Source organism: Malus sylvestris, chromosome 6, assembly GCF_916048215.2.
Source record: "Malus sylvestris chromosome 6, drMalSylv7.2, whole genome shotgun sequence".
Lineage (NCBI taxonomy): Eukaryota > Viridiplantae > Streptophyta > Magnoliopsida > Rosales > Rosaceae > Malus > Malus sylvestris.
The window spans coordinates 27,223,815-27,239,178 of record NC_062265.1 but is presented as its reverse complement, the minus strand read 5'-3'; the positions used below and the strand labels follow the sequence as shown (position 1 = coordinate 27,239,178).

Genomic DNA, 15,364 nt, shown 5'->3' with positions numbered 1-15,364 from the left:
AAAGTAAGAGTACGATGAATCTAAATTACCAAATTAACCCCATCTCACCCTTATATAAACCAGTGTTTGCAAATATATTATGGTCAGGTAGATGAAAGACCTCCCTCAATTTTTCTGAGATTGGCTTTTGAGCTAGCTCTTCCTCATTAGAATTACCTCTTACTCCACCCTTGTTTTTGGTAATATATAACCTCCAAATGGATCCAATCAAGTTATTGAAGTTCCAAGCAACCCACAAATACAAGAAACACCATCATCATCGTTTGAGCAATTTCTTCCTTTATTTTTTGACAGCATTAACTTGCAGTTTATTTTGTTTTAGCTCTTTGTGGCTTCCCCCTGTATCTTCTTCCACGAAGGTTTTTGTCTTCGTTTCCATCCCGAAAATCAGTTCAGTGTTCTTGAGCTCCAAGTTTGTGTTCATTCTAGGGAATCTCATTGTCGTTGCCCTTGTGGGACAATGCAAAATCTTTTCCACATGGACTTGTCCATCAAATATTGGTGATCAATATGAAAGTATGAAGAGGGTCCAAAGCCACCACAGCTCTTCAGTCCACGAAGAAAGGGAAGACAATACCTTGAACACTCTTTTGGTTGAAGAAAGGGTAGTGCAAAAGCGGACTTGTAGTCCTTGTGGAGATTTATTAGAAGCTGTGGAAGAGAAAGGATTGGTTGGAGGAAGTGAGGAAGTAGTGGAGGTCAAAGAGGATATAGATGAAGATGATGAGCTCAATTTACCTGACGAAGATCAGAAATTAAACCAAAGAGCTGATGATTTCATTGCAAGGGTTAATGAGAGGAGGAGGTTTGAACTGCTTTGTACTGATGGTCCTTAGTAGCAAAGAATAGTTGTAGGTTTATAACAAAGTAAATATTGGTTAGGACAGTGTACTGACTCTTATGGCTAATATTAAAATATGGTATGTTAAAAACACCGTTCTTTTAAGGCCGAAAGACTCTTGTCTTTTAAACATGGTATGTTAAAAATGCCGTTCTTTTGAGGCCAAAAGACTCTTGCCTTTTCTTCTTTAATGGTATCCATCCATCTTTCCCTCATCAAGATTTTACGTGAGAAAAGATTTGATCGACCTTGTAGTTTTAATTGCATTGCAAACATTATACTTGTTTTATGCAAGATTTAACCTCGATGTATCTCACTTAGTGATATGAGTTTTATGCAAGATCTCACATTTGCAAAGATTCATTCGATCTCTATACAAGATATAACCGTTGATTTTATGGACCACTCAGAATAAAAGAAAATTGCAAAGATTTGCCTAGTTTCCTTTGTTCATAGACTTCTCGAGAACAAGTCGAGCGGACCATCTTTCTCGTCTTAAACATTATATTTGTTTGCTGCCATATCAGTTAAGGGGTGTCGAGATAAACTCAAGTTGTTTCCTTGGGTGCTTTGAGCAATAATAACATGATAAAGGGTTTGAATGCGATTAAAATCACTCAGATCGACCTTAGTAACCACATTGATGTCCTCATCATTCAAAACAGCATCTGAGGATCTCATCAAAGTGATATCCTAGTCATTCAAAATACAAGCTCTGGTATGATTTTCTGGTACTCTGCTTTTCCTGCTACAATGAACACTGGACCGAACTGTAATTAAAGGGAGGTTTTCAACACCAAAACCATAGGGCGGGCATAGGCATCAATGTAATACACATGACAATACGTAATTGACTTAATATACAGTTCAACTACCGGCCAGCACTTAGCATTAAAACGCGAGCATCAACAGGCTCGTTGGACATATCTAACCTGAAACGTCTCGCCTATAGTCATTTCTGAAACACCACATAAGAAGCAAGATAATGGAATTGCATTGAATCTTAGAACATTAGCATTTGAAGAAATGATAAGATCCTAATTGATACAAAGTTGTTCTGTTCCTCAACCCTAATTTGCTAACCTCATCAGCAAGAATTAGAAATCACCCAAAGATACAAAGGAAACATCCTGCTCTAATCTACTCTACTGTACATTTAATAATACAAGCAGCATTTCAAGATTTTATTGAGGGATGACCCATCCATCTAGGTACACCGGAGTCAAATGTTCTTTGTAAGACATTAATCCGTTCTTGTACGAGAAAATCTTCTACGTCTTCAATTTGAGCATGTTCCTTCTTCATGATCTGCTCCAGACCTTCAAAGTAATTCAGTTTGAAGTGCAACTTTTTCATCTACATAAACATTCATGACAAAAAAGGGGAAAGGAATAGGTTTATACGCAGCAAGAATTGCAGCAAATGGGGAGAAAAACTACGATGAATACAGAGATGAAGGTACGGAACCCAAACCAGAAGAATACAGAACTACAATATACCTGTGTCCCAATTATGGTTGCCATCAGATATTCAATCTCTCTATCCTCCTGATCAGCCAATAATTTTGAGTGAGAGGCAGCTGCTCCGAGAGCTGTTCCAATGGCAGCTCGAAGTTGCAAACTTGGAGGTATGTCATCTTTTCTGAAGAGTGCATCCTGACTCTCTGAGAAGTATAAAAACGCAAATTCAAATAGAGATGGTTAGGACTGAAAACAACAATCACGAAATACTAACACTAGTTAAGCAAAATATGTAATACTATTGACAGTATAAACTTCTCCCTTAGTCATTATTCCAAATTGATTGTAGTAAACTGTAAAAATCATGTCATATAAATGGCTTTACTGCAAGTACCTGATTCGGTTGGCTTTTCCTTCATTTCCGAATCCCCATCTTGGTCTCTGAAATTGATAAGAAACAGGAAATTTCAGAACTGCAATACCAAACACAATACAACAACAAAAAGAACTATATCTGGAGCATCAGTGGGAAAAGCATATTCCAGTAGATAGATAACCTCTCTGTCTCACAGTTTTTAGCAGGAGACCACAAGCCATTAGTAAGAGAATCGTCATCAGCATCAAATATGTCCTTTGAACATGAGGTTTCCTCACAAAGCACATTTACGGCAGCATCAGCTGCAGCAGCTGTAATTTGTGGACCAACCATGGTTGATATGGCAGCTACCTAATGAAACAACATTAATATTTCGTAATAGAATAAAACGCCATAATTAGCATATGATAACGATAATATGAAAGAACTGTCATAAAAAAAGGTCAAAGAAGCAAAATAATGAAATCAATCTCCACATTTATCTTTCCTCATTGATGCATGCATGTATAATTGTATGTACATGTTTCCAGCCAAGATATGCCGAAGCATTAGCAACTTAACCAGATCCCTCATAACCATTGTAGTTTAAAATTTATTTATTGGGCTAGAAAGTTAGCTACCTGCTTAATCAGTGAACTACTAGCATCCGAAAGAGAAGCAGTGCGCTGTCTTTTCAAAGGGGGCCCTTCATTCAAAGTGTCTCCATTCTGCTTGCTGTCATCCGTCTGCTCATGCAACTGACCGTTGGTTATGATAGTCTCTTGACACTCAGATGAAGATAACTGAACTTGCTTTGAGCAGTCCAAATTAGCACTAAAGCCACTAGAATTGCCTTTTCTGTAGGCAGAACCCAACACAAGCTCCCCAAAAGGTAGATCAATGAGCTTAGCGATACAATCAAATTTGGTCTTGGTCTGAACATTTTGAGCAACAAGGTCCCAATCATCCCCATGCTTGAAAACAGATTCTAAAAGTAATAGGGTTTCTGATTCAGTCCACTCAGCTCCATGATTACCGCTCTTCTCAACCGCCTCATTTAACTTGAAGTCATCCCTCAATCTGTTTTCCCCACAATTTCCATTTTCAAAACACTTTGCACAAATTAGAAAATCACCCTGCCAATATAGTAATTCAAACAGATACATAAATTATTAAGTTACAGAACAGAAAGCTAGGGACAGATTTATTACAGATAAATTGAACAAAAAATACCTTGCTATACTTGTAGTGTCCAGAATCGCAATGCCCACCACAGTTTCCACAAACCAACACCTCCTTCTTCAAATCACCAAAAACATTAGAATATGATGCCAATGGAGGAAACCCAATTCTACTCACACCTCCACCGCCCCCAACGTCCCCAACTTTAGCTTGACCGGAAACTGGCAAAATGGGTTTAATGGAATTCGGCATTTCAGCCACTCGGATCCCATTGGGGACTCCATCCTCAACCTTCACCTTACACCTCTCCTCACCCCCGGCCACAAAACCCCCTCCGCCACCCGAATTCACACCGAAATTAATCAACCCCCACTTCTCCAAAAAATTAAACACCTTATGAAGCAAACTAACATCACCCACAAGCGACTTCCTAACCTCAGTGAATGTGAGCTTCCTAGAAGGATCCTCTCTATACTTACTAATGATAAAATCCCTGTAGTCCTTGTACGTTTTCGGAGTCCTAGATATCGAGCTCCCATCAAAATACTCTTTCAATGCAATTCTCTCATTTTCATGAATCTCATCCCACAAAAACCAGCCTGACAACAAACAAATCAAAGAAAAGCTCAGACCTTTTCAGTCACATACGTTAAACAGCAATTTAATCAAATTTAAACAGACCCAGGTGACCAAATGCGGAGATTGTTCCAACGGGAGGAGCAACTAGCAATTAGGGTTTTGAAATGGGGATAATGCTAGGGTTTTTGAAAAGAGGAAAAGGGGGGAGCGATGGGGGACTTACTAGAGTGGCGTGGGATGGAGTAGAGGTCGAGCTCTGGTTCGTCCGGTCGGAGCGGATTAGAACCCGGGTCGTGTGGAGCGAGTTCCATAACTTCGGACCAGGTAATTGAGCCGAGTCGTGTCGTTGAGTTGGGTCCGAATGATTTCTCTCTCTCTCTCTCTCTCTCTCTCTCTGTCTAATGTCAATAGTTTGTGCTTCGATCAATGGCTTGGTCAGAGATTGAATCAAGAGTAAATATGGAAAACCAAATTAGAAAAGAAACTGTTATTAGCATTCCACAAATCTCTTTTTGCACTCCAAATTTTTTATAATTAAAAAAAAATACACTTGTGAGGAATGCGAAATAAGATTTTTAGAGTACCAATAACAGTTCCCATCAGAAAATTGTAACAATAGTTTCTCAACTTCAACCCAATTAAAGAAACAATCTCTCAACTTTTACATCATTTCTCTAATGATCCCTTTAATCCGATTGTAGCAATAATTTTGCCAACATAACTCATTTTAACAAAAATTCTATCAGGAAAAACAAAAAGAACCATAATTGCACGTTTTTATGAATTTAAATTAATGAACCAAAGATCACGGATTTTTATGAAAACATTGCTACAATTTTCTTTAAATTGTACAGCAGGTTCTTTCTCACCCGTCTCATAACACCAACTCTGGATGCTAGAGTATTAAGTCCGATAACTATTGGTCAAGGATTCAAAGGCACACAAACAATAGATACTACAACGTCTATCAAAAAAACACATCCACACTCTAACCAGAGCGATACAAAGTTGACGTTGATTTGTAAGTGATAATAGGGGGCGAACAGACTAGTTTCGAAAGAACAAAAGACAACCAAACGACGAGCACCCTCCACGCTGGAAGATACTCTTAGTTCAACCTCTGTGCGGCTTCCTTTGCTAAGAGCTTCTCCTTCGCCTTGGTCTTGGCCTGTGATTTGGCACCCATGATACCGCCTCCCCACTTCTTTCTCAACTCCTCGTACTTATCGTTGAAGTTGGCCTAGATCACATAAAAAGTAACATTCATGAGAGGTAAACAAGTATATACACATTGTGACGGATAAATTTGTTAAACAACGTAAAAATAAAAAAATCAATCTTTTAGCATACCTTGATAGCCTCCAGAATTTTGCTGAACTCAAGCTTATCCTCATTCTTAACGGTGGTCAAACAAAGTGCAGCGGCAGTTTTCTTGTGGAGAAGCTGTCAGCAAAGAAGTGGCCACATCAATATCTTCCGCAAGACATACAATCATGTGTTTGATAAAAAATAACAGACAAAACTACAGATCTATACCGCTCCAAGACGGGATTTCCCCTTCACAATGCAGTATGGGATCTCCATCTTCCTGCACAAGGCAGGAAGCCATACAACCAACTCGATAGGGTCCACATCGTGAGCAATAACAACAAGCTGGGCCTTGTTCTGCGAGGAAGACAACCAAGAACAGGAAACCATCTTATTAGTTATCATAACTTAATGACATATGTCAAGGTTCATTCATTGAAACCTAGAAGGAACAGATTAAAATGATGTATTACCAACCTGCTCGATCAGGTAGGTGACATGGTTAAGTCCATATTTCAGAACAATAGGCTTCTTTGCCTCAACAGTTTTTCCTTCAGATTCCTCTTGAGCTCTTTTCAGAAGACGTTCCCTCTTTGCAGCTTTGTCTTCGGGCCTGTACTTCAGAAGCAACTTGAAGAGACTTGTAGCTGCAAGCAGTGTTACAAATATTAGAATTGTCTGTGGTGTAAGAGTTTATCCACAAAAAGATATGGTTTGAAAACAGTAGTAAAAATCATTTAATACTTGAGACCTCCTCTACAACTCCACCTTCTAAGTTTCTTATTATCAGAGCATACAATGAACACGAATGGAATAGTTATAGCGGAAGCACTAAAATCAGTAATTGCAGAGCTACATATCAAAGACTCAACCATCAATACTAATGTGTACTATAGCAATCAGATACGCAACAGGATGTTCACCAAGAATCGTGATAAGGGGCATACAGGTAGAATACCGGGAGTGTTGGAAAATATTTTTCAGTCCCAGAGGTGTACGCAGTAGGAAGTGAAGGTATGTTCATCTACCCAACAATACATTTTATAGAAATGTTAAGAATTTACATATCTACTTACTTGATCAAACCAATCAAGCAATCATAATGGGTCATACCGAGGTTCTTGTCCAGAGTCTTGGTGAACTGGTTAAGTGCTGGTGGGACCTTCAAACGTTGCTTAAGGATCCTCTTCTTCCTCTGGATACGAACAACCTTGGGCCACTTCACAAATCGGTGTAGATCTCTCTTAGGAGGCAAAGCCCCACCGATACCAAACTGCTTGGTACGCTTCTCAAACAGTGGGTTCACAACCTTCTCCTAAAGACAGAAATTGGAGAAATATTCAGTAACACACAAGTTACATCCAAATTTTTATAAGTTGCAACTTCATAATCAAATGAAAGATTCAAGAGTGATAGAACATACAGTTTTCTTCTTGGCAAGTGCTGCCGGTTTCACACCTCTCTTCGGGGCCTGCAAGACAAAACAATATAAGTGAATTAAAAAAAATGATACCAAACAAAAAGTAGCAATGATTCTGATCATGTCCCAAAGTTTAATGGTCTGAAAACAAATCACATTTTGCAAATGAGACAACCCAAGTGCCATCCAAAACGTGTGTTCCGTGAATGATTGAAGTCATTACATTTACGGATCTTTGTAACAAAAAATGGCAACAGAAAGCTGCACAAACAAACATTCGAATTCTATTTAATTGGTTGAACAAATGAATTAAAATTCATAATTCAAAAATCTTCGAACACAGTGAGCACCTAGTAGCCTCCCATATCGTGATTAAATACACATTTACGGGGGTCTCCCACATCGTAATTAATCCTGGTATTCCGCCTTTCGGAAAACAAATTCTCAGCAACTGGTTTCCAACATAGCCCTTAAGAAATTATTATTTCAACTACAAATCTCTTTTTTTTCAGTGAGACTCTTTACCAATCCCACTATTACTTACACACAGAGACATACATTCATCAAATGTAAACATCAAAAGTGATAAGCTTAATCATACAAATTAAAACGAACAAACACTATATTTTAAATTAATTAAATCAATTTTCAAGCCCAGAGATCACCTGATAATCTACATTTCACACCAACGAATGAGAAATCAGCAAATACAGGCCTCAGGCATGCAGACATACATACAATTGAAAAATAGCCGAATACAGCACAAGATTCGAGAAGAAGGAGATGAAATTAGGGTTTGGAGTATACCATTTTCGGGTTGGTGAGATCTTCAGTGGCCTTCTAGGGTTTACGGCGAATGAAACCCTAAAACCAAGCGGAAGCCCTCGGGTGGCGCTGAGTGTGAACTATATATAGGTGGCCCAATTGCGGAACTTGGGTTTTTATCCGATTAGTTTTGGATCGGTTCGGATCTACCGGGACCGTTCGTCTTGGGTTTGTGTTGCTTTTGGGGCGGGCCCCAATCGTGGGCCTTATTTTATCTTTTTGACGATATGGTTTTTGAGATAGAAGATATGAAATGGGGCCATTGACCACTAAACATTTGTGGAGACAATCATAGATTCATAACTTAGACGGGTAATTTATCTGTCAAACATTCTTCTTAGATTCAACCTTCTAATCATTGCAAAAAGGAAAAGGAGTTTCACGTCCTTCCTTTTCGGGACGAGAGGATTAGGAAAATTATATTGATTGCAATTTTCACCATACTTTTAGAGAAAACATGAAAAAAGATGCTTGTATGGGACGGTTTCTTTGTTATTGCATAATCATAGGGGCGATCTCGTAGTTCTTGGCCTGTGAAAAGATGTTGTTAGGTGATTCGTTTTATTTTTCTCGTTGAATCCAAACCTAAACTTGTTTTTAAGAATCAGATGTCCATATAATGACAAACGAAACAGATGGATTCAATTATTACAAAATCACTTGTTTTCTTTTTTAGAGACTCACTAAATACATCAACATCGTCTAATGTAAATGGCTTAAGCCATATCAGGCTTGCCCAACACAAATTACAACAAAAAGTTACAACTTCAATTATGTCTTACTAGACGATGAACTTACTTATTACAATTTTAAAAAACGTAAGAAACATCAGTCTTAAATAACTTATGCAAAACTCCTTAACAACATTAATTGCTGGTTTTGTTCTCCCAACCGAAGTGCTTAGAAAACATTTACTTATGCATCCAAGATCCGATCGTGATCGTGAAAACACAAAATTGAAATCAAGATTCAAGAATGAGGAATCTCCAACCCACAATGACCAAATTGACCACATCATCAACACCCTATATAACTTTTTGGGAGCCTACTGAGTAGCTGACAAGTAGGAGTGTAGTAGTAGTAAAAAGACTGAGGAACGAGATCCTTTTGGATCATTTTTGTGATGATTTCGAGAATTTTGTAATTATATTCGTTTATTGTATATTATCGTTTTTATTAATATTTATATTTAGTTTATATAAAAAAATTTATAATAATTTTTAATTAAATAATATACAATAAACAAATTAATTGAAAAATTCTCGAAGCGCTGTATCCGAAAAGGATCCTCATCCAAGACAGAGAACCCCGCTGTCTCAAAAATTTTGGCATGAAATTTTGAAACCCTCCCTCCCTTTACAATTCCACAGCCCGCCCAATCTCCCCCGAAAATTCCAAAATTAAAACCCCAGATTTTTCAATTCCCCCCAAATTCCGAAATCCCTAATTTGCTAAATTCCACCACCCGTCCCTCAGATTCAGATTCACCGTACCCCCTCCCAGCTCTGTGATTTCTAGGGTTTCCATTTCCCAAACCCACGAATATAGGGTTTTAACAATTCTCTGTCGAACCCTCGATCCCTGATTTGCTGTTCGGTTCCCATGGCATCCGAAGCCCTAGAGGAGAAGAAACCCGAGGACGACGCTCCGGTGGCGGAGAAGCCGGAGGCTGAGGCTGAGAAGGACCTGAAGGAGGAGGCTAAGGAAGAGGAGCAAGAGAAAGAGGAAGAGAAGGAGAAGGAGAAGGTTTCGGAAGCTTCCGAGAAGGTGACTGAGAAGGAGGAGGAGAAAGTTGTTGAAGAAGGCCAAGAGGAGAAGGAGAAAGAGAGTGAGGAAACTCCGAAGAAGACTACGAGGGGTCGAAAGGCTAGCTTGAAGAAGGTGGAGAACGACCAGACCAAGTCGAAAAAAAGAGGCAGGGACTCGGCTGCGAAGAAGAGTAAAGAAGCTAAGGCGGAGAAGAAAGAGAAGGAAGCGGTGACTCCGGTGAGTGAGAGGCCCACAAGGGAGAGGAAGCTAGTTGAGCGCTACTCAGCTCCAGAGAGTGGGCGGTCTTCCGGGACTAAATCCTTTAGCATTGAGAAGGTATGGTGGTGGGAAGAGTTGCGTTTTTTATTGGTTCCTTGTTGGTCTAATTTGAATTATGCTTGTTTTCTTTGATTTCAGGGTCACGGTACAGAACTTAAGAATATCCCAAATGGTACGTTTTGCTTAAGTTTTCAAAAGCTTTGATCTTGTTAAATTGTTTGGTGGTATGGTTGAATTGCTGAAATATAGTGGTACTGAATGTTGTCGTGGTACTTTTGGCTTCGATTCATCCGTCTAGTGTTATTGAATCATAAGTTGTTGTAGTGGATCTTAGTTTTAGATTTCGGCAGAAATTTTACATGCACATGTTATGTGGTGGATGCTTTAAGTTCACTAGTTCGACTTAGATGCTTGAATGCTTCTCTCATTGATCCAGCAAAAAGAATGCAGTTTGAATTCCTTGTAGGCTTGTAGTTCATTTGTTATTTTACCTGGATTCATGTGTAATATGACAGTGGTTCTGTTTTAGCTTCAATTTAACATTTACGTGAACTACCCAGTTCATTTAAGATATGGGAAACGTTTTAACGTTCATTGTTATTAACAAGCGAAGTGGTGGTACAAAAATTTGTTTTGATGATTTTAATTGGTTTTAAATTGTAAGGTGTAGTGGCTTTCTTTGATTTGAACTTCCATTGGATGGAGAGTTGAACCTAGAGTGTATACAACCAATGAAGTGATGTTCATCTGGCTGCTATGTACTATCCATAAACAATGAACATAAATAAGTTGGAAAACAAGAATCAAAATTTTAGTGTTATGAGTTTCATCTTGCTGTTTGTTCTGTTCTTCTAGTTAGAGTTGTCACATTTTCATCGTGATTTCTTACACATTTTCACGTGTCCAAAAAATAATTATTTGTTGTGAGGTGGAAGTTACTAGCTCATGTTGTATGTTGAGAACTAATATAGTATGCATATAAATTGTTATTCACTTATCTTCAAATTTTGTGTTACCGCAGCCTGGCCTATTTTTGTCTGATATTTGAACTGTTTCAGTGGCTTTCAAGATGTCAAAGAGAAAAGCAGATGACAACCTTCAATTACTTCACACAATTCTTTTTGGAAAAAAAGCTAAGGTGACCTTATGTTTGTGTCTGTTTTTTATTTAGTGATTTCAGGTGCTTTTTATTCATTTTCTCTGTGGTAGTCTTATCATCTTCTGATGTGTTTTAATTGTTGATGTTCTTGTGCAGCCTCATAGTTTAAAGAAAAATATAAGTCAGTTTTCAGGTTATGTGTGGGTTGAGAATGAGGTATTAATGTTTTATGCTCACCCCCTTGATCAATTTTGCATATTCTGCAGGGTCTTCTTGGATATTCACGCGGTGCAATATTATTGCAACGCTCACTCTTATTATTCTTTTGTTTTTATCTGTTTGCAGCAGGAAAAACATCGGGCAAGGGTAAAGGAAAAAATTGATAAATGTGTTAAAGAGAAGTTGATGGATTTTTGTGACTTACTTAATATTCCGGTTAAGGGCACTACAAAGAAGGTAAATATTGCAAGAAACGTTTTTTGTATTGCTTGAAAAAGTTGATGGGTGATCCCTAATCTGACAGGCTGTGCTTATAGGAAGATCTTTCTGTCAAGTTATTGGAGTTCTTGGAGTCGCCACATGCTACAACTGATGTTTTGCTTGCTGAAAAGGAACAGGTTCTGTTTCTTTCCCACTGTTTTTTACTTGCTCTATGTGCATTTTCACATTGCTTGTTAACTCATGGTTCATCTCTGAGTTTCAGAAAGGGCAAAAGCGGAGAAGGAAGGCTACACCGAGTAAGGCTGCAGGTTCTGGGGAAGCATCACCAGAAACATCAGCCAAGGTGTGTATTCATTAGTCAATATTAAATTATGAATTTCTCACCAATGCCATGAATGTAGAAGGAATATTTTTTCCTGATGCATTAGTTACTCCATTTTCTCTTATTTTTATTGATCCCTTGTTAAATGCATAGTTGTGCTCCGTGTTGTAACATGGATGTATACCCAAGTATTCTACTCAGAGAAAAATAATTATTTACTTCTTGTTTGCCTGTAGTTTGCTGATTAGATCGATTTACTTGTTGAACCTTCTCCTATTCTCATTGATACTCTGATTATGATACTTTGGCAATGCACTTTGCATTTGATGATGTATTGCAATGCATATGGCTTTGCCACTGGGTCATGCATTTTCTTCTCATGTTGATACTTTGTAGTCTAACTTTGTGCCTTCTTTCTTGATAGAAACAAAAAGAAACACCCAATTCTGACAAAAAGCAGGAGTCATCCAAAGCTGATGAAGAGGAGGATGATGACAAAGTTGAAACTTCAGATGTGAAGGATGACTCTGGTGAAGATGATGACCACAATATGGTTAATGAAGAAAGTGAGCCCGAAGAGAAATATGATGAAGAGCAAAAAGAACCAAAGGACCAGGTTTCGAGTCCAAAAAGTTCATCCAAAAAGACTGTAAAAGAAGGCTCAAAGGCTAAAGCTGGTAGCAAAACAACACCTTCTAAGAAGAAAACCCCAGCAAAATCTGCAAAAACTCCTACGGAATCTGCAAAGAAATCTAGTTCTACTTCGAAAAGAGGTGCAACTGATGCTGAAGGAGCTTCTGGCTCAACAACTAAAGCAAAGAGATCAGCGAAAAAACAGAAGACTGAGAAGGAAAACCCAAAGGATATCAAGGAAAAAGCCACTGGCAAAAAACAGTCAAGCAAGTCCCCAGCCAAGGCTCCAGCAAAGGATCAAGGTGATTTTCTGTGTGTTTATTTGCTGTGGATTCTCCCTACTTAGTTTGAGACTTCAATATCGGCTTGTGGATCATTTCCATAAAATGCTTATGTCTTCAGAATTTTAGGAGTTTCTCTTTTGATTGTATCAAATTCGTGCATGAACTAGGAAAAGGGAAAGCTAGCAAGAAACCGAAGCCAGAGCCCACAAGAGATGATATGCATGCAGTAATTGTTGATATTCTGAAGGAAGTGGACTTCAATACTGTAAGTTACATTATTGCAACATGACATTGAGTGGATGGTTGAAGATGCGTTAGTTCTGTTATTAAACACTTCTCATTTACGTTGTGCAGGCAACTTTATCAGACATTCTCAGGCAACTTGGTAAGGTTCCTTTCTGTGTGCTTCAATTTTATTTTCGTAACCTACTCTTTTATTCAGCTAACTGTATTATCGTGATCTACTTCCCAGGTATCCACTTCAGTGTTGATTTGATGCATAGAAAAGCAGAGGTGAAGGCAATAATTACAGATGTAATTAACAACATGACTGATGAGGAAGATGAAGGCGAAGAAGAAGCAGAGGAGAATGCGGAAGCTGGTGATGAGTCAGACAAGGATGAAGAAAAGGATGACGATGGCAAGGACAACGATGATGCTTAAATCATAGTTGGCCAGAGCTTATACTTGACCATCTCATGCTGTGCATTAACCAAGTAATTTTTACTTTTCTTCAGAGGTGTGCGCCATCAGCAGTTTTTAAGAATCGATACCTTTGGGGATGCCCGGGTCCTGTACCATATTATTTAACTTCTTTGTAGTGTTGAGCTGACCGCAAATTCATATGTTAGGTTTGTTTTCTTTTCGTTTTTTAAGTTAAACCCCTTCCTATAAGAGTTGTTTAGCTGTAATCATGACTTAGTTTTCACTTTTAATAGAGTAGTAAGTGGGTTTCTTTTTCTTAATCTCTGCATTCCCTCTCATTTAGTTTCTTTGACTTCACTAATTGAGATGATATCGGAGTTTAGAGACTTCAACGATTTCATATTGATGGATACAGATTTTCTCATCAGCAAATCCAGTGTCAAAGCTTATGCTGGAAAGTTTGATCAAATCTGGTTGGGGCATGAGTTCATTGGGCGGACACAGTTGAGCTTGACGAGCCCATGAAACCGTCTTTGCGGTTCCATGGCTCGACGGTTGCCTGCCTTGTCTGAAATATGAAATTTGGCCATGAAAGTTTCCTGGAGGGCTAATTCTATGAACCTAATCTCTAAAAACGATTTCAGACAATGGAAGGAAGTGAGAAGTCAATTCTAAAAACGATTTCAGACAATGGAAGGAAGTGAGAAGTCAATTCAAACTAATTAATCTCTTCAGTATTTAAGAATTGACTTGGCCAAACTTCCTATACAAAGCACGGGTCAGTTCTTATGATCACTACCATATTGATTACGTTAGATTAGTTTATATTATTGAGATTTGTGTAATAAATAGATTAAACCAAATTCATCTAACGATAATCCTGACCACCACTTTAGGGTGGTGAGCAAAAATATATCTAGTTTGGCTCGAAAGAAATTTTTCTTGCCTATACAAGACATGGATCTTAATAAAGTTGCAAAAGCAACACTGCCTAAGGGTAACTAAAGCGGCCAAGTCCGCAAAAACAACTAATAAACTCACAACAAAAAAAATTTAGCATATCTAATATTCGAAACCACAGATCAAAACAATCCAAACCCCTAAATGAATCATAACTACCACCACAAATCAAAATCATGCCGCCATAGAACCCATTGCATCTAGACAAGAACATGCATAACGCATATTAGGAAATAATCAATCTCCATTCATCCAACTGTGCATAATAGCATATAAGAGTCCCATAATAGCGATTAAAGTCGTCACCATACAAAGTTGGCCAAACACATGGACAAGCCCATTGTTCTAAAAATTTCCGCCTAGCATTGTCTAGGCCTCGCTTAGGCGCTAGGCAACTAGTTACTGCTCCGATTAATGCCTAGACGTTTGAAAATTAAAAAATGGTGCCTATACCTACTGAGGTGCCCGCTTAGACCGCCTAGGCACCCGCCTAGGCACCCGCCTAGGTTGTGACTCATGTTGATGCACAAAACCGAAGGGGTCTTGGAACAACGTAAATCCGACCGTGAATCTGCAAGAAAATAAATAACACAAGATGTATCGTGGTTCACCCCAATGTTTGGGCTACGTCCACACTGATATTGTATTTCTCTGAGATGATTGTGAGGGAGAGAGCCTCTGTAATGTGAGTAAGGCTTTGAGAAGGGGAGGGGGCTTGCTCTGAATATGAGAGCCTCCCTTAATGAGGAGAGTGAGGAGTCATTTTATAGAATAAGGACTCATCACTTATTACATATTTGCCCCTTCATTTATTACATAATCACATTTAAGTCCCCCGAGTATTTATACGAGATCTAAATACGAAGGCCCTAAGCATGGTACAAACAGTAGTCCCCTAAGTCTTCAGTCAAGAGAGTCTTTTGGCTGGAGACTTGAAATTCAGTCCATGTGTTGGCCGAAGTAACTAGATGTCGTCTATGAC

At 38.6% G+C, this 15,364-nt stretch overlaps 3 protein-coding genes across 6 annotated transcripts; 1 reads left to right on the top strand and 2 right to left on the bottom strand.

The window, feature by feature from the left end:
- Positions 1-1,832: 1,832 nt before the first annotated feature.
- On the bottom strand, positions 1,833-4,839 carry LOC126626888 (SWI/SNF complex subunit SWI3A-like). 2 transcript variants are annotated; one of them, XM_050296284.1, is made up of 7 exons: positions 4,641-4,839; positions 3,890-4,437; positions 3,298-3,792; positions 2,859-3,028; positions 2,696-2,742; positions 2,341-2,504; positions 1,833-2,160 (listed from the first exon to the last, which is right to left on the bottom strand). In XM_050296284.1, exons 1-7 carry the CDS (start codon positions 4,726-4,728, stop codon positions 2,143-2,145), a joined length of 1,530 nt encoding a protein of 509 aa, XP_050152241.1. In that variant the 5' UTR covers positions 4,729-4,839; the 3' UTR covers positions 1,833-2,142. The 2 variants fall into 2 exon arrangements, with proteins under 2 accessions (XP_050152241.1, XP_050152240.1); XM_050296283.1 differs by having other exon boundaries at positions 1,833-2,197; positions 4,641-4,838.
- A 390-nt stretch (positions 4,840-5,229) lies between these two features.
- Positions 5,230-8,103, bottom strand: LOC126626893 (60S ribosomal protein L7a-2-like). Of its 2 annotated transcripts, none has more exons than XM_050296290.1 (7): positions 7,953-8,103; positions 7,149-7,196; positions 6,839-7,040; positions 6,203-6,372; positions 5,954-6,082; positions 5,768-5,860; positions 5,230-5,657 (listed from the first exon to the last, which is right to left on the bottom strand). In XM_050296290.1, the coding sequence occupies exons 1-7, from the start codon at positions 7,953-7,955 to the stop codon at positions 5,526-5,528; spliced, it is 777 nt and encodes a 258-aa protein (XP_050152247.1). In that variant the 5' UTR covers positions 7,956-8,103; the 3' UTR covers positions 5,230-5,525. The 2 variants fall into 2 exon arrangements, with proteins under 2 accessions (XP_050152247.1, XP_050152246.1); XM_050296289.1 differs by lacking the exon at positions 7,953-8,103 and adding an exon at positions 7,302-7,346.
- Positions 8,104-9,230: 1,127 nt separating this feature from the next.
- On the top strand, positions 9,231-13,742 carry LOC126626887 (DEK domain-containing chromatin-associated protein 1-like). Of its 2 annotated transcripts, none has more exons than XM_050296282.1 (11): positions 9,231-10,055; positions 10,137-10,170; positions 11,057-11,136; positions 11,254-11,313; positions 11,446-11,553; positions 11,634-11,714; positions 11,801-11,881; positions 12,285-12,795; positions 12,945-13,042; positions 13,132-13,162; positions 13,250-13,742. In XM_050296282.1, exons 1-11 carry the CDS (start codon positions 9,573-9,575, stop codon positions 13,438-13,440), a joined length of 1,758 nt encoding a protein of 585 aa, XP_050152239.1. In that variant the 5' UTR covers positions 9,231-9,572; the 3' UTR covers positions 13,441-13,742. The 2 variants fall into 2 exon arrangements, with proteins under 2 accessions (XP_050152239.1, XP_050152238.1); XM_050296281.1 differs by having other exon boundaries at positions 9,232-10,055; positions 11,443-11,553.
- Positions 13,743-15,364: the final 1,622 nt, after the last annotated feature.